Genomic DNA, 25,742 nt, shown 5'->3' on the forward strand with positions numbered 1-25,742 from the left:
ATGAATATGAGCCAGCAGTGTGCCCAGGTGGCCAAGAAGGCCAATGGCATCCTGGCTTTTATCAGGAATAACATGGCCAGCAGGAGCAAGGCAGTGATCGTGCCCCTGTACTTGGCACTGGTGAGGCCGCACCTCGAATGCTGTGTTCAGTTTTGGGCCCCTCACTACAGGAAAGATGTTGCATTGCTGGAGCGTGGCCAGAGGAGAACAACAAAGCTGGTGAGGGGTCTGGAGCACAAGTCTTATGAGGAGTGGCTGAGGGAACTGGGGTTATTTAGTCTGGAGAAGAGGAGGCTGAGGGGAGACCTGATCGCCCTCTACAACTGCCTGAGAGGAGGTTGTAGTGAGGTGGGTGATGGGTCTTTACTCCCAGGTAACAAGCGATAGGACAAGAGGAAATGGCCTCAACTTGTGTCAGGGTTTCGACTGGATAGTAGGAGAAATTTCTTCATTGAAAGAGTAGTCAAGCATTGGAACAGGCTTCCCAGAGAGGCGGTGGAGTCACCATCCTTTGAGGTGTTCAAAAAAACGTGTAGATATGGCACTTCGAGACATGGTTTAGTAGGCATGATGGTGTTGGGTTGACGGTTGGACGATCTGAAAAGACCTGATCTTGGAGGTCTTTTCCAACCTTATTGATTCTATGATTCTATGACATACTGTTATCTGTTTCTTGCAATACAAGAAACAGGTAATATCAGAAAGACACCAGTAAGTGCAAGGCTGCTAAAAGTAATTTAGCTACAATTCTTCTTGCCACAGCATGCTGTACAGTGCTGACGCAGAGAACGAAGAATTTTATGAATGAGAAACCCACTAAGGATGACTAACAATGCCTAAAACCAGAGAAAACTTATCAGGCTCTGGAAGTTCCTGAGCTAACAACAACTGGAGCCCAAGAGCCTAAGGAAAGCAGCATGTATGTTCATGATTCTCCCTATATTCTCGCACAGGCATCTGCTCTTAGCCACTATCACAGCCAGGATATTGGACTAGACGGTCATTGATCTGATCCTGTACAGCCACTCATGTGGTTTTGTTTCCTTTAATCTAGAAGAACATCTAACATTTTTCCTTATGAGACAGTATACCATCAACACACAAGAATTAGATCAGCAATTTTGATTGATAACTTAGTTTACTTTCCAATTGGATAAGTATATCATCAGAAACATCTGCAATTTATCCTTTCTGTACTATGTCCTTATTACAAACAGCGTAAAAGGAAACAATTTCAGCAGCAAATGAAAAGAGATCAAAGTAACAGATGCCCTGTTAAGGGCATTACTTTTAAAGGACAGAAGTATTTTGATCATCATTGTAAATCTGGTCTTCAAAAGAAAAAGGTACCATAGCTACCATATGATTAAAAGTCATGTCATAGTTGCCATTGATTTTTCTAGCTCTTTACTGTTCTTCACATCAGGATCTTACCTGCCTGTTTAGAAAGTACAGTATTTGTAAAGTTAAAAGCAATATAAAAAAAATTACAGTAGCAAGTAAAAATGTCAATGTACTTAGCATCTCTAATAATACTTTCGAAGTACACACAATACATGGCGCCCAAAGATACTAAAGTTCTAAAGAAACAGTAACAGATTCTACTCCTTTATTATCACTGAACGAGAAAAGGTTGAATTGCTTTCGGGCTTCAGTTACACAACCTTTCAAGGAAGCTGCAGGCAGAAATAACAAGGTAAAAATGTTCCGAGATTTCTTATGTGGTCCCATAGAAGTTAGATACAGGTAAAAAAACAGAGGCCCAAATTCACTATCCCACAACTGTTCTATGTCAATACAGAAAAGTACGTATGTTATCGTCTCCTTCTGTTGAATATTTTGTTTGTACGTACTGAAAAACTGATGGGCAAGTGCAGCTTCAGAGTGCCTTTAAAGCTTTTTGGAGACAGGGCGAATGAAGGAAAATTTTTTTTATATATTTGGAAGTTACAAAAATGAAATCAACAGAACTGGCACTAAAGACAGTAATGTCTATCTTTTAAAATACTGACTTCCATAAATTTTTCAAGTTATATTGATTACATTGATCAAATTCTTTCTCATTTTCCATGCCTCTGATCTCTTTCCTATTAATGTTAATCTGTCAATAAATAAAAGCTAAGTTTCCGAGGTTCAATTTAAATTTTGAATCAACTGGCCTATACCCTTTCCATACTATGTAATAGATAAGGAGTTGAATTATGATCTAATAGAAGTTCTTATAAAATAAGGAAGCAATAAGCCATTGGAATTTCCATGGAAAAGAGAGGTCATCTACAGGGTACATGAGGACCGAGAGTTCAGGGATCTGTACGTAGTGCAGTATCATCTGCCCCTGAAACGCTAAAATCATCCTACAGTTAGCGTCCAATCTGCTCCCCTCCCCTAGTTCTGTAAATTTGTAGCACAAATTTGTGCTGCATGGAACTGCATTTCCTACCAAGGGCATTTCTCAAAGCCTCAATTCCTTGGCAGCTAGGTTTTCACAGCAATCTCAGGGTGGGGTCTTTCCTCACTATCAGCTTTTTCAAAAGTAAACCTTAGTGTAGCAACACTATGGGTTTTGTGTAATTAAATCTTAAAGTATTTTTGTAATTTGCATATTTTACACCAGAGAGGTTTAAAAAACAACGAAGTCTCTTAATCTTTAGTAACAATTAATATAATATCTGTCTAAATGCATTTGTAAGATAACTCACAGAAATCAGTCCCACTCAACTTCAGTAAATTATGCATCTAATTTTGTTGTATTTTTTCTGTACTGAAAATATTTATTTTTTGCATACGTGCAACTGGATCCTGGGAAACAGTCCAAATAATGATACTTTTTTTTTTTTTTTAAATACAGGAATATCTTGTTTTGTTAAGTTAATTCAATCAGTGTAAATATATCAGGCAATTGAAAAAATACAGAGTATAGCAAATACTCCAGTGAGACTGTGTGTTTATTATAAAAAGGAAATCTTTATTACAAGTATCTGGTACTTGTAACTCCAGATAATTCTAATACAAGCAAACATTGTTTGTTTTTTTTTATTCCAAAGAAATTATGAGTTTAAGCATATGAAGCTTTCTGTACAGTACAAACATTAGGGGGATTATGCCCTATATTGCAGTATGTCACTTCTGGCCAACCTGCAGTCAGCCACCATTAAGAATTCTACAATCCCGGATAATCATAGAATCATAGAATCATAGCCTATTAATGTTAATCTGTCAATAAATAAAAGCTAAGTTTCCGAGGTTCAATTTAAATTTTGAATCAACTGGCCTATACCCTTTCCATACTATGTAATAGATAAGGAGTTGAATTATGATCTAATAGAAGTTCTTATAAAATAAGGAAGCAATAAGCCATTGGAATTTCCATGGAAAAGAGAGGTCATCTACAGGGTACATGAGGACCGAGAGTTCAGGGATCTGTACGTAGTGCAGTATCATCTGCCCCTGAAACGCTAAAATCATCCTACAGTTAGCGTCCAATCTGCTCCCCTCCCCTAGTTCTGTAAATTTGTAGCACAAATTTGTGCTGCATGGAACTGCATTTCCTACCAAGGGCATTTCTCAAAGCCTCAATTCCTTGGCAGCTAGGTTTTCACAGCAATCTCAGGGTGGGGTCTTTCCTCACTATCAGCTTTTTCAAAAGTAAACCTTAGTGTAGCAACACTATGGGTTTTGTGTAATTAAATCTTAAAGTATTTTTGTAATTTGCATATTTTACACCAGAGAGGTTTAAAAAACAACGAAGTCTCTTAATCTTTAGTAACAATTAATATAATATCTGTCTAAATGCATTTGTAAGATAACTCACAGAAATCAGTCCCACTCAACTTCAGTAAATTATGCATCTAATTTTGTTGTATTTTTTCTGTACTGAAAATATTTATTTTTTGCATACCTGCAACTGGATCCTGGGAAACAGTCCAAATAATGATACTTTTTTTTTTTTTTTTTAAATACAGGAATATCTTGTTTTGTTAAGTTAATTCAATCAGTGTAAATATATCAGGCAATTGAAAAAATACAGAGTATAGCAAATACTCCAGTGAGACTGTGTGTTTATTATAAAAAGGAAATCTTTATTACAAGTATCTGGTACTTGTAACTCCAGATAATTCTAATACAAGCAAACATTGTTTGTTTTTTTTTATTCCAAAGAAATTATGAGTTTAAGCATATGAAGCTTTCTGTACAGTACAAACATTAGGGGGATTATGCCCTATATTGCAGTATGTCACTTCTGGCCAACCTGCAGTCAGCCACCATTAAGAATTCTACAATCCCGGATAATCATAGAATCATAGAATCATAGAATGTTTAGGGTTGGAAGGGACCACTAGTGGTCATCTAGTCCAACCCCCCTGCAGTGAGCAGGGACACTGCTAACTAGATCAGATTGCTCAGAGCCCCATCCAACCTGGCCTTGAATGTTTCCAGGGATGGGCCCTCCACTACCTCTCTGGGCAACCTGTTCCAGTGTTTTACCACCCTCATTGTAAAAAATTTCTTCCTTACCTCTAGCCTGAACCTACCCTGTTCTAGTTTAAAACCATTTCCCCTTGTCCTAACACAGCTGGCCCTACTAAAAAGACGTTCCCCATCTTTCCTATAGGCCCCCTTTAGGTACTGGAAGGCCGCAATCAGGTCTCCCCGTAGCCTCCTTTTCTCCAGACTGAACAAGCCCAACTCTCTCAGCCTGTCCTCATAGGAGAGGTGCTCCAGCCCTCGGATCATTTTTGTAGCCCTCCTCTGGACCCGTTCCAACAGTTCCATGTCCTTCTTGTGCTGAGGGCTCCAGAGCTGGACGCAGTACTCCAGGTGAGGTCTCACCAGAGCTGAGTAGAGGGGCAGAATCACCTCCCTCGACCTGCTAGCCACACTCCTCCTGATGCAGCCCAGAGTACGGTTGGCCTTCTGGGCTGCCAGCGCACATAACTAAATGATTAACTTAACATTATTTCTCTTTAAAACCCATTGATGTGTGCAAACTAGTTTTCTTCATCTTCATAAGATAAGGATACAAAGAGACACAACAAACCCACTCTCTGTCAAGGAAGATTTAAAAAGACAGCAGAGCAAGGTCTTATGATGGGAAAGTTTGGTCAGACTATGATGCCCATAGTTGTCACAGAACTTGAATCCATACAGCTCACTGAACAGTTGTCTTTGCATTACAAGACACAAATATGAAAATACACAGCCACACCACACACCATATTTTAAAATGAATGGCACCAGAAACACCAGAAGTGTTTCTCAGAAGAACATACAACTCTCTTAAGCACGGAGAAATTAAAAACTCACCATCACTGAGATCCTGCAGGAGATTTTCTTGGCATGAAAAGTCCAGCTTCACTTTAATGTTTACAGTAAAAGTTGCAATCTTTCCAGGTTTTAGAGGAAACTGGGAGAGGGTATCTTCTAGCTTCCAACTCAAGAAGTCCCCATACAGCTTCTCTGTATTAAAATAAGTAAATACTTCATAAGCATAACCCCTTCATTAAGAAGTTTGTAACTGTTATAGAGATTATTAACTGATTTGTCATTTTCTGTTTAAATCCCAAACTATTTGCAATTAGGGCATTACAAATTAATGTAAAGATATTAGAGAGGTTACTGACATTCACCTGGAAGCATGTAGATCACAAAGCTCAAAATATGCATTTAAGTGAAAAATAGAACTACCAGAAAAAAAATATTGCACAATAAGACAGGATTAAATATACACTTCAAATACAGCCTGAAAGGGACCTGAAAGTTCGTATAATATTGAATCATACAGACTTCAACTCAGGAAATGTCACATGAATGCAATAACGTTTCATCAAAATATTACACCAAAATATATCAGTTACAATTCTAAAGCACCTGTAACATCATTATTTAGTTACTTATTGAGCAACAGAGAAGGCTAGGAAGACCACTGGCTTTCATTTTTTTATAATATTAAGTCCTTTGTCAAAACTGAGAAACATAAAATATACAAACCCCAAACATTCAGGATTAGTTTGTCTTAAAAGATACTTGCTTGCTAAATTATTTATCATTGGTCCGTATGAGATAGGGCATCTGTAATTATTAGCTCCTCTCTCCCAAACCTAACATGCCAGAAGATAGTATGAGAAAAAAAACCCAATATTTACTATTTATCAATACATTTCAAATACTTTATCCAGTCATTCAGTCCCCTTAGTACTCCAGTAACATTGAAAGATCCATCTTGAAATAAAGAGGAGCAGAGGGTTAAGTACGCTTCAGGAAGACGGGTAAGTTAGTTATGTGCTATTTCAAGTTGTGAACTATGCCAAGAACTAGCGTCACAGACATTTAAGTACCTTGTGCAAAAGCAATAAAAAAGTGGTATTTATGAACTTTATGCAAGACAAAAATAATTTTTTTTAGAATGACAGAAAAGGTTGTAACATACTAGAATGGTACAACATAGTGACTTCTTCGTGCATTAATCTTACTTCAGATACTAAATAGACACAAGAAGTATCTGCTAAAATCTTATTTCTTTTAGGCACTTTATGAATGATCCCTGTGTGGGGAAGAAAAAAAAAAATAAAAATCACTTAATCTCACAATCTTCACTTCTACAATGGTACAGGGTCTGGCTGAGACGGAGTTCATTGTCTTTATAGCATCCTGTACAGTGCTGTCTTTTGGATTTGTGACTAACCTGATAACGCACCAGCTTTTTGGCTATTGCTGCGCAGTGCTTGCATGGCATCAGGACTTTCTCTTTTCCTGCTCAGCCTTGCCAGCAAGTAGGCCAGCAGTGGGCAAGAAGCTAGAAGGCAACACAACCAGGATAGCTGAGCCAGACTGACCAAAGAGATATTCCATGCCATAAAATGTCATTTTGTTTTGATTTTTTCTTCCTTTTTCCCTTGTTTATTAAACAATCTTTATCTCTACCTATGAGTTTTCTCACTTGTGCCCTTCCAATCCTCTTCTTCACCCCACTGGAGAAGAGGATGGGGGGCTGAGCGAACAACTGGGTGGGGGCTTCAGTTCTGGCTGGGGTCAACCCACCACATCCATAAATTTATTAATATTTGCAGGACTGTACAATGTTGAACACTGCAGAAAACTCTTATTAATACATAAAATAAACATGATGGTTTGACTGGCAGAATCCTAAAAATACATTTATTAACTTATTGTAGCAATGCATACTATCTCCAAAGTACACTGAATAATTTTTCTAAAGGCTCATTTAAATACCATTTGAGCACTGCTTGGATAATGCAAGGACAACTGAAAGTCACAAAGTTCATCTCTACTTCATACCAGGCTACTGTACTTAAGAGCAAGTTAGTGTACTGCCATTTCAGAGCCTTTCCAAAACCATCACCAAAGATCCACGTGTGAGAAAATGGGGTGGAAAGACTGCCTTAACAATTATAATCTAGAATTAAGGATCCTTCAGAAAAAAAAATAATTAGAATTCCAGTCCAAACTTTGTTGATTTGCACAGAAACAACTGCACCTAGGGAAGGAAAAAAAAAAAAGTATTTTTCCATTAACTTCTACCTAAACAATAACTGCGTTGCCTAAGATATATTTTTCTCACAGACCTTCAATTGTTGTCTTGTGTCTTTCCACATCAAATCAATATTATAGACTTCTTTACAAGAAGAAAGATGAGGTAAAAATAAAAAATCCTCCTAATAATTGTTTCTTTAAAGTCACCTCTATCTCATGTAATGATTTAGCTGTAACCGTATCCCTGTTCTGATTTTCTCCTATTTTCAAGAAAAGAAGTAGCTTAACAAGTACAGCAATCTCTGTACCTTTTTCCTGATGAGTACAAACATAATATGCTAAAAAGATGTTTTTCCTCAATGTAAGCAAAGAATGACATATCCCAAGCACTTGAGTATATCTTCAGTTGTTTCCAAAATGTATTTTTATTAAATAGGAGATTTATTTGAAGATATTGTGAGTGAAAAGACTTTCTAAGTGAGAATAGCCCTTGCAGATATTCTCTAATTTAACAGATGTAACTACAAGACAAGGTCTAAATGCTCGAGCTGAAAGTTAAGCTGTAGAGAAAAATCTAGTTTGTATTTATCTGATGCTGGTTTATAATTAAATAATGGTTTCTTCACCTTGTTCAGTAATCATTATTACAGTGAATTATACTACAGCATGGGGCTTCAAACCTTTCATTTCAGTGGGAAAGACTCTTACTTGGAGCATGCCTGCATTCAGTTGTTTCTAGAGTCTAAAATTTGTGTTTAGCAAACAACTTAAGTTACAAGCGACTGTTAGTCAAGAGTTTATATCAGTAATTTGTTTTAACATTCTACTGGATACTATATCACTACAATCATAATGAATATCATATAATAACTTACCCACGATCTAACTCAGGGTTACCCCAACCCAATCTAACTCTTAACAGATTCTAAGGTCTACCAAAAAAAAAAATCCACACTGTCATTTTCCATAGAGAAACTCGATAGAAAAGCAAGTCTTCTGATCACAAAAACCTCAGTTCCTCAATTCTTTTCAATCTTAAATTCCCAGATAAATCTGGCTTTTTGCTATGTTTCTAATTTTCCTAATTCAATCTCTTTCAGAAGATGCAGAAATGGTTTATTTTGATGTAAGCACATCTATAAAGTTCTTTACTGAAATAATTTAACTCTTTCTTTGGATATTTGACTTTACATGGCTATTAAAACCATTATGAGAAGCCATAATCTGTTTTTACCTTCCCACTATCACAAATTCATGCTGTTGTATAGAACAACATGTATAGGACTGCTACCATTTTTCTCAAAATTCTTTGCTCTTAAGATAACCAGTCAACAAACAAAACCATAAAATGATGAACTTAGGAATTACTTCACTTAAACAGTGGTGAGACTTGCATGCTCTCCCTAAGCAGCATCCCCTAATGTCCTGTGACTACTGAGCTAGATGAACCATCAGCCCTAGAGGACATTAAATTCTTATGTCATTGTGTTTCTGTAGGAAAATGGGACAGGATGGGACTGAATCCTCTATTAACCACAGCACTATCATCCGCAGAGAGCCTCAAAATTGCAACCTGAACTTAAAGCATCAGAGAAGCTGTATGCACATGAAATAGTGTCCTGAGCACAGTCGTGGATTCCTGACGAACACAGACTTGCAAAAAAAAAAACCCTACAGGTGGATAAAAAGATGCAGTTCAGCCTGGAGGTCCAGTGGGACACAAGCAACACTACAATTTAATTAAAACACTTGGAAAACTGAGGGAAAGAGTTTAAAGGTAAGGACTAAAAAAAACAAAGTAGAAAGAAAAGGTAACAGACTACAGCTGAAAGGTGAAGCCTGAGTAGAACGTAACCAAAATAACTGCTGCTTCTCAAACTGAGCGGTTGAAAGGAACTATAAATGCAAGAGCAGTTTCCAACTAGCACAGAAGGGTGAGACCAGAGTGTTCCACATGTCTGAATTCAACGTGCACAAAGGTACGCTAAATGCAAGTATGATCAGACACCTGAAGACAGAAATCTGATATGCTTCAAGGTAACAAAGTTCTTCAGGCTTCTACGGTAATCTGCACGTCTGATTCTTGATGCTTCACACGGACCTCAAAACAACTATCAGCTTTAAATGCACAGGCATTGGCACTCATACATCTTAACTTTCCAAATGCATGAAATTCTAGTAAAAATTAAAGTATTGCAGAGTATCCGCCACCTTTTTATAAAATAAGGACCTGTAGAGTGTGCACACTAGAATTATAGGGTTAAAAGCACTAACAGTTCATCAGCTCCTAGGCAGTGTACTGATATTATTATTAATTTTCCTTTGAGACTGGAGAAAAACAGGCTCTTTCTAATTGAGGAGACAATCCAGAATATTTTGAATCCAGATCTGGTAGATAGAAATGAACTTGCAGGACTTGTTATGTTCTTTAAAATGTAAACATACCTTGCAGTTTCCTCAGGCAATTAGCAAGCATCCCTAAAAGGAGGGAATAAAATGCTCTAAAATCATGACCCGTTTGACGTTTGTCCTGAGTGGAAAAAAGAGTTAGTAAGAATAATACAAAATCGTGACCTTGTTCAGCCAGTTTGGGCAGAGAGGAAGAGACTTAATCTGAGAAATGCAAATAGTAAAACCACAGCAGCTAGGCTGGGCCTGGATTACCAATGTTCCTCATTGTTCTTACATTCACAAGGACATTTGAACTATCTGGAGAAAAGCTTGTCTGCATTCACAACTCTGTGGAACATAACCCAACTCTGATTTAAAAGCCTTTACAGTTTTGTTTCGCAAAAAAAGGTAAATAGATCTATTCCAGGATATTCACAGTTCTTAAAATGGGTTATGTGGACCTCAGAGTAGACTCTTCATTTGTGGTCTGACACAGCTAAATAGCTGAGACTGCAAGCAGATGTGTTCAAAAACCATGGGAAGAATACAGCTAGACAGGTGAATTTATTTATCTATGTTTAAACTCCAGAGGTAAACCACTTTTAAGAAAGAAAGATCAGTGAGGTTTTGCTTTATCATCCAAGTTCATTCAGCATGTGCAGCTGGCACTCACTACTAGAGCCTAACAACCTGTGAGGCTGACAAGAACATCTGGCACGCTCTTCTCAACGCTTCAAGTTTGAAAACACCAGTGCCGCATTTGCCCAAGTGGATCAAACAGTTGAGTAATCAAAACTTTCAGAGCGCACCCCCTAAATGAGACATAACAAGCCTCTAACAAGAGCTGACTAGAGACAAAGGATAGAAAGGCATCCCCCTTTGCACATGTCATCACTCTAAAAAAAGTATTAGACCATCTGACCTCTTGAGGGACAATATTAGGTGACGCAGAATTGACCTTCACAGTATACATGTGATGTCCAACCTACAGATGCCATGACCTGGTAGACAGAGTGGTGCAATGAGACATTAAAAGACATGACAGACATATTTATTGTGGCAACATGACAGGTTCCTTTTGCTGATTTGCCTCAGGATCTGTTCCATAATGCATGGCTGCTAAAGGACTCAAAAACCCTGTGATGTCCTTTACAAACTGCACAGGGTGAGCTGCAATTTCTGTTCATTTATCTGAGGGTCAGAGTGGAAAAGTTAAAGAGATGCACCTGAAAGAAACAGAAGAAAGGAACTAAGGGAAGGCAAGTTGGAAAGCCTGATCTCCAGAGGTTCTCATTAACAAGACACCACTGAAAACAGAAGTGGGCTTCCTCAAGAAAAGTGACTGGCTATAGCTAACACAACAAAGGAGGGAAGTCAGGTCACTGCAATGCAACAGCTAATCCTATCCAGTAATTTACACCAAAAAATGAGCATGGTTGTCATTTACAGCATTAATCTTTGTGCTAAAAGTTGTGGCCCCAGAAACAGAAGGTATGAACATGGAAGACAGACAAGCATGCATGTAGCTGCTGCACAAGATTTACAAGCAACTGCCAAGACTAAAAGAACCAAAGCAAATCAGGTGAAACCAAGGATGATTGAAAGCTCTCTCTATTTGGCTGAAATTGGACAACTTCTCATGGGCTCCCAAGTTGACAGGCAAGCTGTGGTCATGGCAGATGAAGATGCCTAACAGCTTTCAAGGAGACCTTGAGCAGTTGAAATCAGAGGCACATTTCAGCTAAGGAGCAGTAAAGAACATCCAAGAGACAACTTCTTAATGCACTACAAATAGTTCCTAAGTGTCTGGATATGCTCTCAACTTGATATAAGATAATAAGTTAAGAGTTTGTGTTGCTATTAGACATGGTTTTATGTCGTATCCACGTTATTTCTATGCATGTAGTATTCACTGACCAAACTGAGCTGCTGACATGACAAATATTTAGTTCCCTGTTGATCATGAGAATCCCGTGTCACATGTCACACTGTACCATGAGTCCTTCCTTACGCATTCCTATCAATTTAAGATAATAACTAAAGGGAAGAGAGTCCATTAAAAAAGGCAAAGGTCCATCCTTTGCAAGACCTACGTGCAACCACATCTGAAATAACATAATTATTACATGCTTAATGTGGACCATTAGTTCTTTTGCCATGGATAGCGTTTTTCAGCGCTTTATGTCATACCCACAGCAGACAGTCATGTAAAAAGTCGTACTTATTTAAGTACATATTTTCCTCCAATAAAGTGGAGACGATTTCCAGAGGTCCCTGCCCACTTAGACTTCTAAGATTCTAGGATTCTGATAGCATGGTTCTCACATTCTCAGAACAAATTATCATTTGGTGCCTCTCAAAACTTGCTCTCTTAGCTATTTTTCTGAAATAGCAATTTAAGTGTTGCGGTTTTTTGAGTATGCTTAAGTTAATCATGAGAAATTTTCCTTTTTCTGATAAAGACAATTATTAGCATGCTTTGTAACATCTAAGAGGGTTCATGATAAAATTTTTCAATAGAGAAAGAAAATGAAGGATGAAGTAAAATTAAAGTTTTACTGAACTCATAGCTGTGTGAGGAATTTTTCTCCTTTTCCCCCAGTTCTTAACAAAAGTTCTGAGAGATTATGAAGGTTTTGAAGCTGACAAGAGTCTCTTTTTCAAATTTTTGAACCAATTAACTGCATAATGTTATGTATTAAGAGTCTGATTAACATCTGATTCAGAGGCCCATACATTCCACCATTTAATACATTTCATTACATAAACTTCACCATTTCACACACGTGCTGTATTTGTTCTTCTCATTACATACATACAGCACCTAGCACAGTAGGAGCACACTGGAATTACTAAAAAAAGAACAGTAAGTCATCATACTTTTTTTCTAAAATTATTCTTGGTAAGAAGTCTCAGACAGAAAATCTATTCTTAGATTGATTGGCAACTCCTATTCTCTCAGGCTGCAGACAAGAGGCTACTCTGTTGAAAAAAATATCACGAGCTCGAATACCAAAATGAACAAAAATCACCAGGTATCACATTGCATTTTAATACTCTGGCACTGACAGAATAAAACCGGCAGTAAAATAAGGTATTTCTATTGCAAGTAAAGATTATATCTTGCTTGTCATCTGCAGTTCTTGTGCTAATATCATTTTCATAACTGTGCCTCAGACGACAAACCAAAAGCAATAAAACACACAAAACAAAAACAAGATTCACCTATCGGACCACTTTTTAATACTAATACATATAGAGTATTTTAGGAGAAATAACTGGAAGCAGACGTACTCTATTTCTTCCATACCTTCCATTATTCTTTTAACTCACAATAGCTTATTTTATGTATTGCCTTGTTTTTTAAAGTCTTTTATCCCATCTCTTTCTTACTGCTCACTGAGTGAGAAAGAGGTAGGCTTATTTAGTTCTAATCCCTCAAGTAGGACAACATTACTGCTAATGGTAATTTAGTTAATTAACCAATCAGTTTATTTAGGCATAAGGAGAAAATAATTTAGACCCAAGATTCTTACTTTTTAACTAGTTATTGCCGCAGGATTTATTTTTCCAAGTAACATTAAAATGAAATCTAGATTTCCAAAAAGCAGATGACCCTTTGACACACAGATGGTTCTACAGTTTCTTATATTTCTTTCTACATTTTCTTACATTCATTTCTATATTCCTCCAATAAAATCAAACAGTGATTCCAGTTCCTTAACAGGGATTATGATATTTATTCTAAACTGACCTAAAATGAGCATAACACAACTAGTTCCCCTTTTATCAGAGAAGAAGCGATCATTATTATTTCTAAGTATAAATCAGCATACACACCCTTAGTGTTGACTGTTTTCGCTGTGACCTCTAGTTTCTCCAGTGGTTCTGTTCCAATATTTTCTAACTTAATGATAAGCTGTTGGGTCTCTCCGTTGTAAAGCTGGACAGACACATTAGTGGAGATTTCATCCCCTGAAGAAGGCTGAAGTGTGTGAGCAGACCTACAAAATGTGACACACAGACAAACAAAATATTACAATAAACATGTTAAAAGCCTGTCCGAGTTACTGCATTCTATTAATTATTCTTTGAAGACTCAGAAACTACTGATTGCTCTGCAATCTTGAAAATATTAGATAGCATTTTCCATTCTCATTTTAGCCAGGGTCATTTTTTATAACCATTGAGGATAAACATTTGCATGTCATGTATAAGACAGGATGGCTTTCAAACAACATAAAATACGTATTCCTAACTGTCAAAGCTTGTTAAAAATTGCTGCAAAAACCGTAAGGGAAAAGAGAAAAAAAGCAAGAGCAGGTCATTAGAATAAGCAAACTTGAAAAAAGTGGTATCTGATCTTCAAAGGGTTGAACAATAGGGCTGAATAACAATGGGTGTCAAGAGCTGCATGTAACAAAAATAACAAAAAATAAAATTGGTAAGAAGTTGAGCACTATATAGGAGAAACCAGGGTGAAAGCCTTCTGCAAGATCCTGAAGTCCATAATGCACGCTGATCAGCCTGCAAAAATTACAAAAGTGAAAATAAAGTTAAATGGTAGAAGAAACCTCAGAAGAGATGAAACCTTTGTACTCAGAAGTGATGATACATTATCTTACGCTGTTAGGCATTCCCAGACTCCACCAACATATGAGGTGGAATGAAGACAGAAACACCTTTAATGACAGATAAGCAGCACTGTTTTACACAGCTGTACACCCAGAAACTGTTTCCTTAAGGGATCATAAACAGTATCTGAAATATGAGGTGAGATATACTCAGTAGAGCAATATATTGTAAAAATAACTTGAGAGGAAACAAATTTTATTCTATGTGCCAGAGAAAAAGCATGGGTGTATAAAGCTTCAGAAAGATGAGTATTTATTTAAATGAGTATCAAGCATTTCATTTCAAAGAAACAAATGTGTCAAACCGGCCAATTACTGAAATAGCAGATATGCACAGTGCTTGGACAACACGTCATGGATAAAGGAGAACTGAGCAGTGATCTTGACCTTTGCTAGGAAGAAGTAATACAGGACTTCAGAGAATGTAGTTTTAGTGGACAGCAGAAACCATAAACCTCATGGGAGTGGATCCTGGAAGAAATTCACTTTGTGAGAGGTGAAATAGTGAATATAAATGAACCCTTTAGAACATGAATGAGGGAAGAAGGATTGCAGAACAAGACAGGTGGGCAGAGGTTCAACTTCTGATTGCATTTTTCATGCTAATGCAAAGTGGTCAGAAGGGATCAAGGATACAAGGGCAAAAGCTACTGAGATTAATGACCAATAAATCTGTTGGGAAATGCAGGTTTGGTAACTTCTTTTGGCAGGTATTTCCGCTATCCTTCTTTTCTATCCTAACCTTCCTTATCACAAGATAAGCAGCCTCCACGAACAACAGCAGATTTTAGTCATTCAGAATGCATCTATGGCAACAAGTACTTAAAACACATTTTTTGATCATTTAAAATTTACTGTCATGTATTGTTATCATTGCAGCACTCAGAAGTTTGGGCATGTGGAGTGACAAGAAAGTAGTTGTTTCTTTTCTCCCCTCATATTTAGACAAAAGTATTAAGGAATCGCATACTAACAAACCAAACAAATGCTACTTTCAATTACTGTATATATGTGCATCTGAAACCTGAGCCCAAGCTAGTTCAGCTTACACATCCTTTTCTGTAACAGAGCTTCTTAAACTAAAAACCACCTCAATTCTTGTTTAAGTACCATGTAGCCACTGGCTTTGTTCTGAACTTGCAAGACCTCAGGACTGAGGCTTGCCATGGGGATACTGGTAGATGAAAAATTAGATACGAGCCAGAAATGTGCAGCCCAGAAAGCCAACCGTACGCTGGGCTGCATAACAAGAAGCATGGCCAGAAGATAGAGGGAGGTGATCCTGCCCCTCTGCTCCAGTCATGAGACCCCCTCCCCTGAGCCCTGCATCCAGCTCTGGGGTCCCCAGCACAAGAAAGACCCATGGACCTGTTAGAGCAGGTCCAGAGGAGGCCACAGAAATGGTCAGAGGGCTGGAACACCTCTCCTATGAAGAAAGGCTGAGAGATTTGGGGTTGTTCAGCCTGGAGAAGAGAAAGCTCCAGGGACACCTTATTGTGGTCTTGCAGTACTTAAAGGGGGCTGAAAGGAAAGACGGAGAGAGACTTTACCAAGGCCTATAGTGACAGAACAAGGGGCAATGGTTTTAAACTGAAAGAGGATAGGTTTTAAACTGAAAGAGGATAGGTTTTAAACTGAAAGAGGATAGGTTTTAAACTGAAAGAGGATAGGTTTTAAACTGAAAGAGGATAGGTTTTAAACTGAAAGAGGATAGGTTTTAAACTGAAAAAGGGTAGATTTAGATCAGACATAAGGAAGAAATTCTTTATTATGAGGGTGGTGAGACACTGGAACAGGTTGCCCAGAGAAGCTGTGGATGCCTCATCCTTGGCAGTGTTCAAGGTCAGGTTGGACGGGGCTTTGAGCAACCTGATCTGGTTAAAGATGTCCCTGCCCATAGCAGGGGGTTGGACCTTTAAAGGTCCCTTCCAACCCAAACCATCCTACGATTCTATGCCTGCTCTGAACTTGTCCTGACCTGCCTGCAACTTCGCTTTGACTTACTGTAGCTGTAATAGCAAAATTTCTTCTGACCTGGTGGCTACGCCTATTGATCTATTTCTGTTACCTCTGTTTGGCACAACCATAGTTTCATACAGACAGTAGTAGCAGCAAGCAGGTGTACTAGGTAGAATGAGATATTTCTGACTAACATAGTGAGAGAAACACATGCCTGGTATGATAACAGAAACATTGCGAAGTGGAGACACAGGATGCAATGGATAGGACTACTGGTGTGGGATGGTGAGAGATGGGGCACACACTTAGCACTGGAGACCCCACAGCTATTCACTAACAGCCAAAGAAATTCAGACCTGGAGCTGGACAAAAAGAGCTTTCAGGGGTAACAAAGAAAACAAGAATTTAATGTACAAAAAAAAAAGTACCACATATATTAAATTTGGATGCAATGTGGAGCTTGAGTGGAAAAAAAAACCCAACGCATAAAAATGTGTTTAGCAAACAAAAATGGCCTCGAGTGTTTTGGGGGCTGGGGAGAACATCAACGTCCTATTTCTCTAGGTGAAGGTCTCCAGATACTAACAATTCACTACACCACCACAGTGAAAAGGCCAATCTTAGGACCCAGAGGAGCAGTGGGAGGGTGAGCATAACACCAGGATAACAAGTAGAAAATAGGAAGTGTGTGTATAACAATTTTAACTGTATTTATTAGTGATTCTTCTTCTGTATAGAGTATTTTTCTCTCTTTCTTTTTCTTTATTCTGTAATAATTGCATCTGCATTAATAATGATTCCTGTATTGGACTGTTAAGATACAAACAGTAAATTCTTAGCCTGATACATTCCTCTTTCTGTCCATAAGCAAGATTTTGAGCATAACAGTATCGCACAATTATTTCAGTATATTAGAAGTACTCACCAAGAAAGCAATCTAATACCTGGCATACTGGCATGCAGCTTCAAAAATTTCTGGTTCTTGTGGAAATGACTGATATTTGTCCAAGTTTATCCACATTAGAAGTCTGTCATTTTATTTATAAATTTGTCATTTTCTTCCCTCAATTGTCTTACTGTTGTCTTACTATCAGGCTTTTTCCATCAAAACTGTTTTACTCAGTAGTATAATATTTTTATGTACTCTATATATGATACATGTAAATTTACGCATAATTATAAATACATATAATGATGAAAATATATACTAGCAAAGTCATTCTCAACCCAGAGCAAGCTTCATTACACTTCCTGCTAAATTGAGCTTATTAAATTGACCTTCCATAACACAGATCAATAAAAAAGAAATTTACAGTTCTAACAAGACATTATGGTATGCCTAGGAAGGCCTGGAATTATTCTTGCCAATATGACTAGCACCCCAAAATTACTATTAGGTCAATCAACTGTTGAAGAAATTATAAACAGCTATATATCTTTGACCTTTCAAACAAATCTTTTCCTACATACCAGCAGTTTCACCTACAAAGAAACAAGGCAATAAATACAGTATCAAGATTATGTCAAACACTTCAAAAATAAATAAATTTGGTGAAAAATTAAGAAAAGTCAGCTCAGCTCCAGTAGAAGGTTCCAAAGACAATCAGCTTTAAAAATCTAATGTGCTTGTCAGGAGAAGACTCTCTCTCCAGAATAGAGCCCAACATCAAATACTCGGTAAGATGGTTGTCAATGGAAATATAAAAGTAAAGCAAATCAGCAAGATGGAAGGATAGAAATTGGATTTTGATTTTATCCTGCTGTCTCCAAAATTTTCTTTCTTTCATTTCTTCACCATGTCTCTTAAAAGTACATCATCCTCCAGAGAACCCAAAGGATAAAACACTGTTGACAGGAGACACACGAGGCAATTTGCTGGTATCATAGAGGCTGGGAGAAGGAGTAAGTGCTGGTAACCAGAGACCTCTCTAGCACACTGCAAAGTAGCCAGGAGAGCATCTGAATTCCCAGGGTGTTACAGGAACTGAGACTAAGCACTGAAACTAAAGCATCTGAAGAAACTAAGAGTAAATTTAGCACCAATGAAAAGGTAAATACACACCTATATACAAAGAAAATCCACATTATCAGCTGAGCATATATCCAAAAAGAACAGATATTACACTCATTTAAGAATATTTGCAATTCCCTCTGATTTCAAACCCATCCTCTTCTTTAATATATTCATAACTTTGGCTAGCCAATATTATTTTTGATTACAGCAAAACCATACAGACTCTGTATCTAGCAGAATTTTTATAGGGAATTTACCAACATGTAACTCAATTGCAGCGTTTTATTATTCTGCTGTCTTCATCAGGATATTACTTTTATACCTTTGTAATACAATGCTGTCAACACAGCCTATTCCACATTAGTACGGAAAAAACAGAACCAAACTGGTTCCTTTGCTACAGTAGGTAAACCATACTGAAGAACACAATAAAAAAAAAAAAACCAAAACCCAAAAACCTTAAATATATATACACATATATATCTCTGTGTCACCCGATACTGATATCATTCTACTAAGGATCATAAACAGAGCTGAGATCTTCCAATTATCCCTGTGGTACTTGATCAAGGCAGTAAGTAACAAAAAGCTGTTTCCTGATCCATAGCTAAAAGGAATATTTAAAAAAATAAATAAATAAATAAAGGAAAAACGGAACTCCGTACTTTTACAACTATTTGCATAACAGTAGATGGATGGCAAGACTCTGAGATATAGTGATCAACATGCAGCTTAGTAGGTGAATGCTCTTGGACCTTGAAAAGTTCCAAAAATTGAATTGAATCAGGGTCTTACCAGCTCTCTCTAAAATCGTGGAATTAGTCAGCCACATTCTTCACAAAAAAAAAAAGCTAAAAAAACCCACAAAATACCACACTACTAGTGTGTCCTTTTTTGTGAGCAAGTTACTTTAGCTGATTCTCCTTGCACCTCTTAAACATATTGTTCCTGTAGTACCGGCCCCTCCTGAACAATGGAAATTTTGATACATTGGAGCAAGTCCAGAAGACAGTTACCAAAATGATGAGAAGGTTGGAGTGCATGACTTATGGACAGGTTCAAAGAGCCGGGTTTGCTCGGTTTGAAAAAAAAGAAGAGGGGATGATTTTCACTTTTCTGAGTGCAGTCACACATTGGAACTGATTTCCAGCAGCGGTGATGGAAACACCACCCATGGAAAAAAAACTTAACTAGATCGTGCCCTGGGCAACCTGATCCAACATTTATGTCTTATCACTTGTCAAAGTTGACCTGGCTTTGAGCAAGATCCTGGACCAGAGGACCTCCAGAGGCACCCTTTCCAACCCACACTACTCCATGGATCACCTCTTTACTTCAAGATTCCACAAACATTTAGACTTTAAAGGATTCGGTCTTTTAAAACTATGACTTTAATAATGATTATTATACTCCCTCAGTTAATTAAATCTCAAAATATTTTCTATGGAATTCCAGGGTTTCAAGTGGCAAAACAAAAAACTTAGATTTACATTCTAAAGTAAACAGCACAGATATAGTTTATGTCTTGTATTACTAAAGCACTGATGATATACCCAGATGAAGGAGTTTTTATTCAGCATGTGACTAACGCTTAAATAAGCCCAAATAAAACCATAATTCAATTCAGTTTCTCACCTTGGAAGGGAGGTACTGATCTGCAGCCTTGGCAAAGCTGGAATGACTTCAACACTGCAGCCATTGGTCTTCACTCCTGGCAGATTGTCCAGAAGGCAATCACTGAAGACGCCAAAAACTGAAGTATGGTAACCTGATTGTTAGAAGACAACACCAGTATTGTTGTGAATTTTTCCGTTTTCAGAAAGGTCTAAAAGTACTAGTATGTAAAAAGTTTTCAAACCCCCTAAATAACACTTATAACTACATGACAACATACAAACAACACACGTGCACCCTTGTGTTTCTGGCATGTAAATTAAAAAAATAAAATAAAAAGTCCATGAATTCTACCACAAATTGTGGTAAGTTCTGTACAATCCTTTACAAGATCAACATCAAAAGTCATAGTATAGAGGCCACCATTTTATACTACATCACCTGCTGCATATAAAACTTGTTACTCTTCAACATGTCAACAGTTTCCTATTTCCTCTAAAAAATGTTTATAGGGAAGAGTCTTACGTGTATCCAGAGTGAAGGAAAAAAGAATCCTCAAGGAAATTAATTAGGAAAAAAAAAGTGTGTATGCATACACACAGAGACATCTGCCATGAAAAACCACAGCTTATTCTCTAAAAGTTCAATTTAGTAGGAAAGTACCTCTATACCATTCCTTACCAGGCAATATATACAAGCTGTATCTGAAGGGAAAATGGATATATTGACACATAAACAGCCGCCAAGTACAGAAATCAACTCCTCTACTTGCAATACATTTTTAGTATGTGAAACTAAAAGCAGACAACTACAGCACAAATGTTCTGAATGCTTTGATGCTATTCTGTATTTACTGAAATACTTAAGAAAAACTCAGTGAGAACAGAGTTTCTTCAAGTTCAAAGCCATCTTCTTGCGGTGCTTAGCTTTATTGAAATGGTTCTTTTCCTGTAACAGTCTATTCCACAAACACGTACCTAAAATTGTGTGTTGGAAAGATGATTCAGTCCTACTACTTGTTGAATCTACCACCCTCACACATACCTCCTTTTCCAGGAGACTGATCTGCTTGTCTTCTACAAAAGCTCTTTAATTCTCTTTACTTACTACAAACACAATTTTATTTAGGCTTATTAATGAAATGATATCTCAACTGCAACAGGCTACACAAATTGGCTAAATTGTTTCTACTGAAGCAATCTGCAAAAATTTCTGTAAACTTACATGAAAACGATTAATTGAGAAAAACGAACTGCAAGATTATCTTCTGCATTCTCATGAAAAAGTTCAATTAATCCTCCTCAGAAGCTTTCCAAATGAAAGCATTCATAAAGGGGAGTCTGAGTTCATTATCCTTTTCCTCTCACATGTGAGATACTGCAAATATGTGTTCATCACTGCTATTACAACAAACGATTTTTCAGGCTATGCTTTTTATGAAGTCTAGTTTTCTTCGCTTGTTTTTTCTTTTACTTACTGAGGTGAATTCAGAGTGGCAAATATGTATGTGTCATACAAACTTACGTAATCCACAGAGACGTAAACCACACAGTTATTTTGCTAGGAAGACAATGACTAAAGACAGCCCTTACCATTGATGGTGATCTGTCCAGTAGTTTGAGGAACACCAACAAGAGTTACTGGATAGAGACCAGATTCTGCAGGTAGAGAAAGGGCTGCAGGAAGAGATTCAAATTCTACTCCTGTTGTCAAGAGACCCTGAAAAAGTCATATTACAAAGATAAATACCTTTACGAGATATGCTTACATTTTTATGATATATACTTACCTTTTAATCCCTTGCATTACATCACCCAAAATTTTACAATTTATTCCAATTTGCTCACAGCACGTATTTTGGTTTTTAAGTTCCAGTGACTGAAGCGTGCATCTAGAATTATGGCAAGATTTGTATTCAACACTGAAACATGTTTGAGGATCTGTGGTGGGAATGATGCATGAAAAACTAATAAAAATTTATACCCAGGCACAGTAAAAAGAATGAGTGATATAATCTGCATGGTGGTGTTTTGTACCTACATTTAATTGTACCCGTAACATTACTTATAGATTTGCTTGTATTTTGGACAGTGGAAATCAAACATCAATAGTGTCTCTTGCTTAGCTTTAATTAAAGTTCCTGGCCAGAAAATATTATCTATGAGAAAAAAAATGTAGTATTTACAGATGATAGAGCAAGTCTAGCTTTGCTATCCAACCTAAACATCCTGGTGAGTTGGAATAAGACATTCACTTTGCTAAATCAATCCTCTATCAAGCCTAGATACCTGCAGCTAGACTGCATGATTTACTCCCTTAGTGTATGTCAGAGAAATCTATCAGTATCCTAAATTTAAAACATGGGACAAAATAAGAAATGAAGCAAACCAAAAAAAATTATTTAACAAACTTTTAAACACAGCAATAAAGTCCTTAGCAGACTGGAGTTTTTTTAAGCTCGGTTAATGAATTTAAGATGCTTGAACATAGAATGTACCGATACAACTAAGAAATTCAGTGGTGTAAAGCAGATAAGTCTAAGTTACCAGCTGCTTTTCTATATACATATTTATTTTTTATTTTTAATAAAGATGCCATGCAAATATGTCCATCAGTTAATGCAGTAAGTACAATTGGATTAAACTTCAACTCCATGAGGATGTTGATGAAAAAAAATCATGGTTGATGAAAAATGATGTTGATGAAAAAAATCATGGCTTGAGCCACAGAAAACCATAGACTGAAGACTCTTATAACAAGTACCTAAAGAAACGCAAATAGCACCACCAGCATTACCCAGCCAATGACTGAAAATTAACCTGTCATGTACACTAAGTTTTTATGACCTAATTCGTGGTGGGACTAACCACAAGCAAGTCTTCTTCAAGCAATTCCTAGGTATTAACCAAAGTCAACCCACCAGCAGTCAAAAACTGAACTAAATTAAAAGCCATTATCAGAATTTCTTTCCTCCTCAGAAGGCAGTGTGCCGTCTGGAAAATTAACAAACCAACTTTTACATACATGCTACATAACAACTAAATAAATTATTTGCATCTAAGATTTTTAACAGCAAAGTCCTAAACATACCAGAAGCTTAAGAAAGCAAACTGAACAGGTTTGTCAGGTTTTTGATTTCTCTTCCACTGATGATCTGAAGTCATCAAGAGATACCCAAAAGCTAAAAAATCCTTCATTCTAGCAACTCTTCTTTGTAGACTTGGCACTGTTGGGACACCACCTAATTCAATAAAAGCCATTCTTGCTTTGCGGAAAGCTTCATTAGAGAACTCTATCCTTCTCTAGTATTGCACAAATTCAATGTCATCATTTCACTTGAGTTGTAAGAAAATACTGAATTTTAGTTTTCCCCCAGTTTCACGTGGAGACTTCAGCTGTCAGAAACAATCCACCAAAAAGTAAATAAAAACCAATTCTGTCTTCCTATCCATTCACCACCCAGTGTATCAGAGCATTGACGCTTTTTGATTCCCACTTCATAAACGCAAGCTTGGTCACTTCTTGTCGAATAGGCACATTTATGTAGCTGCAAGCTTATGCAGGCCTTGTCGGCACTCTTGGTGAAATATTCCTTGCAATACTTCAGAATAAAGTGACCAAAAGCATTGCAATAACTAGACAATGCAAACTTGTTTTAGATATGATGCAACATAACTGACTGCATGTGACTGAATATGAATCCCTCCAAGTGGGATTTACCCCACAGAAATGAGGTGAACATTCACATTTTAATACTGACTTAGCCTCAGTCTTAATCCTAATCATTCTGCTTTTGCTTTGGCTGAAGCAAATCTTAGAACATAAACTAAAAGGTGACCCCATACACACGCCAAAACTCACTTTTAAAATGGGTACAGAAGGCTTTGTTAAGATTATTTCAGTCCCGAAAGCACTGAACCATCACTTGGCCAAATATTCAAATTTATTTTAATTACTCCGGATTCACCTCAGCTAAATATTTTCATCCAAGGACTTAAAGTCCTAATAAATCAATGACAAAAAAAGACTCCTCCAATGTCTTGTTTAGTATCAGCTATAGCAAATGTAAATAAACAGAACTGACAGGGTACTCTTCTAACTCATCTTCCTACTCTGAAGCAGAGCCAACTCCACATTAACCATTCCCAGCATGTTTATCTAGGGAGTTTTGGAATTCCCATCAGTTGTAGTCTCTAAGAGGGGATTAGGTAACTTAATGCAGTGATTAAACTGGAAAGCCTCTCCAGTTCAAACTTTCTCCTAATACTACATTGAACTTACCTTGTAACAAGTAATACACATCATTATTTTTCCATTCCCAGCTAACTCCCCAAATTAGCCAGTATACCAAGTGCCTATAAACATATACAAAACACTAAGAAATTACACTACCATTGCAAAACCATAGTCAGGTCACTTTTCTGAAATATGGGAAGCTCCTCATTAAGACATGGTCCTAATTAAACCAGTGTTCCTTGGGGCAAGGGGAAGAGGGAAGCAATGAGTAAATACTGCTCTCTCCCATGTTCTTAGTCCTCTGCTTCACATTTTCGGTCAAGCTGGATGTCAGGACATACATTTATACATTCATTTCACTTCTTGCAGTATCACCAGTCTTGTGCTCTTATTTAGTATGAATTCGTCCCCCATCCCAGCAACCAGACTGTTGAGGATTGAGGGCCTGCAAGGTAAGACATTTCTCTGAAAGCCTTTTAAGTTCCTGCAAAGTTAAAAATAACCTCAAGGGGGGCCATAAACCAGCACAGCCCTGAGAAATGCATCTAAAGCAGCCATGCATGTGCATACACAGGCTGCCATACAACCCCAAAAATGCCAGTCAAAACCTCACAGCCCAGTGAGACTTAATCTATGAAACCAGTGAGTTCCCTCATTGCAGGGAATTGAGGCCTGGAATGGACCAGAGCCACATAACCCTGAAGAAACTAAAGATCACAACCATGAGGGAAAGAATGGGGAAATGAACTGTGAAAAATTAAATAAATCAATGGTAATATTTTTAAATACTAATGGTCAAGGCTCAGCAAAATCAATTATCACAACCCAGCTGTCAGAGAAAGCAACTTCCTCGCCAAAGGTTTTAAACCAAGTATGTTAACAGCAGGTAAAATCCAAACAAAAATGAAGTTAAATTGAGACAATAATAGACAAAAAGGCATGCGACTGCATCTGGAGTAAAATCACCCAATATATACATGTGCTTATGGACAAGAAGGAAGAGTTACTAGTAAGAGAAATTGTTAGTATTAAAATGATTTAGTAACAGTAGAGGAAAAAAAAAAAAAAGGCCATATAGAGTGTACATTGTTCCCTACAGATAACTGCTAAAGTAAAATAAGTACTCAGCACTGTATTGGGTTTGCGTGGCAAGGTTTTGGTTGCGGGGGCGGGGGGGAATTGGCGCTACAGGGGTGGCTTCTGCAAGAAGCTGTCAGAAGCTTCCCCTATGTCCAACAGAGCCAACACCGGCCGGCTCCAAAACAGACCCACTGCTGGCTAAGGCCGAGCCCATCAGCGATGGTGGTAGCACCTCTGGGATAACGTATTTAAGAAGGCAAAAAAACCTGCTGCAGAATAGTAGCCGGAGCAAGAGAAGTGAGAGGATGTGAGAGAAAACAGCC

General features: G+C 37.5%; 1 protein-coding gene across 1 annotated transcript in view; it reads right to left on the reverse strand.

Moving 5' to 3' along the window:
• Nucleotides 1–1,572: 1,572 nt before the first annotated feature.
• LOC118452116 (trafficking protein particle complex subunit 9-like) overlaps nucleotides 1,573–25,742 on the reverse strand; it is a 30,726-nt gene continuing 6,556 nt past the window's right edge. The window contains exons 2-6 of the mRNA XM_035892715.1: nucleotides 21,696–21,822; nucleotides 20,125–20,257; nucleotides 13,723–13,886; nucleotides 5,305–5,457; nucleotides 1,573–1,676 (exon numbers count right to left, since the gene is read on the reverse strand). Coding sequence (XP_035748608.1) covers nucleotides 1,573–1,676; nucleotides 5,305–5,457; nucleotides 13,723–13,886; nucleotides 20,125–20,257; nucleotides 21,696–21,822 — 681 coding nt within the window. The remainder of the gene's footprint in view (nucleotides 1,677–5,304; nucleotides 5,458–13,722; nucleotides 13,887–20,124; nucleotides 20,258–21,695; nucleotides 21,823–25,742) is intronic.

Source organism: Egretta garzetta, unplaced genomic scaffold (assembly GCF_000687185.1).
Source record: "Egretta garzetta isolate BGI_Z169 unplaced genomic scaffold, ASM68718v1 scaffold864, whole genome shotgun sequence".
In the NCBI taxonomy this organism is placed as follows: Eukaryota; Metazoa; Chordata; class Aves; order Pelecaniformes; family Ardeidae; genus Egretta; species Egretta garzetta.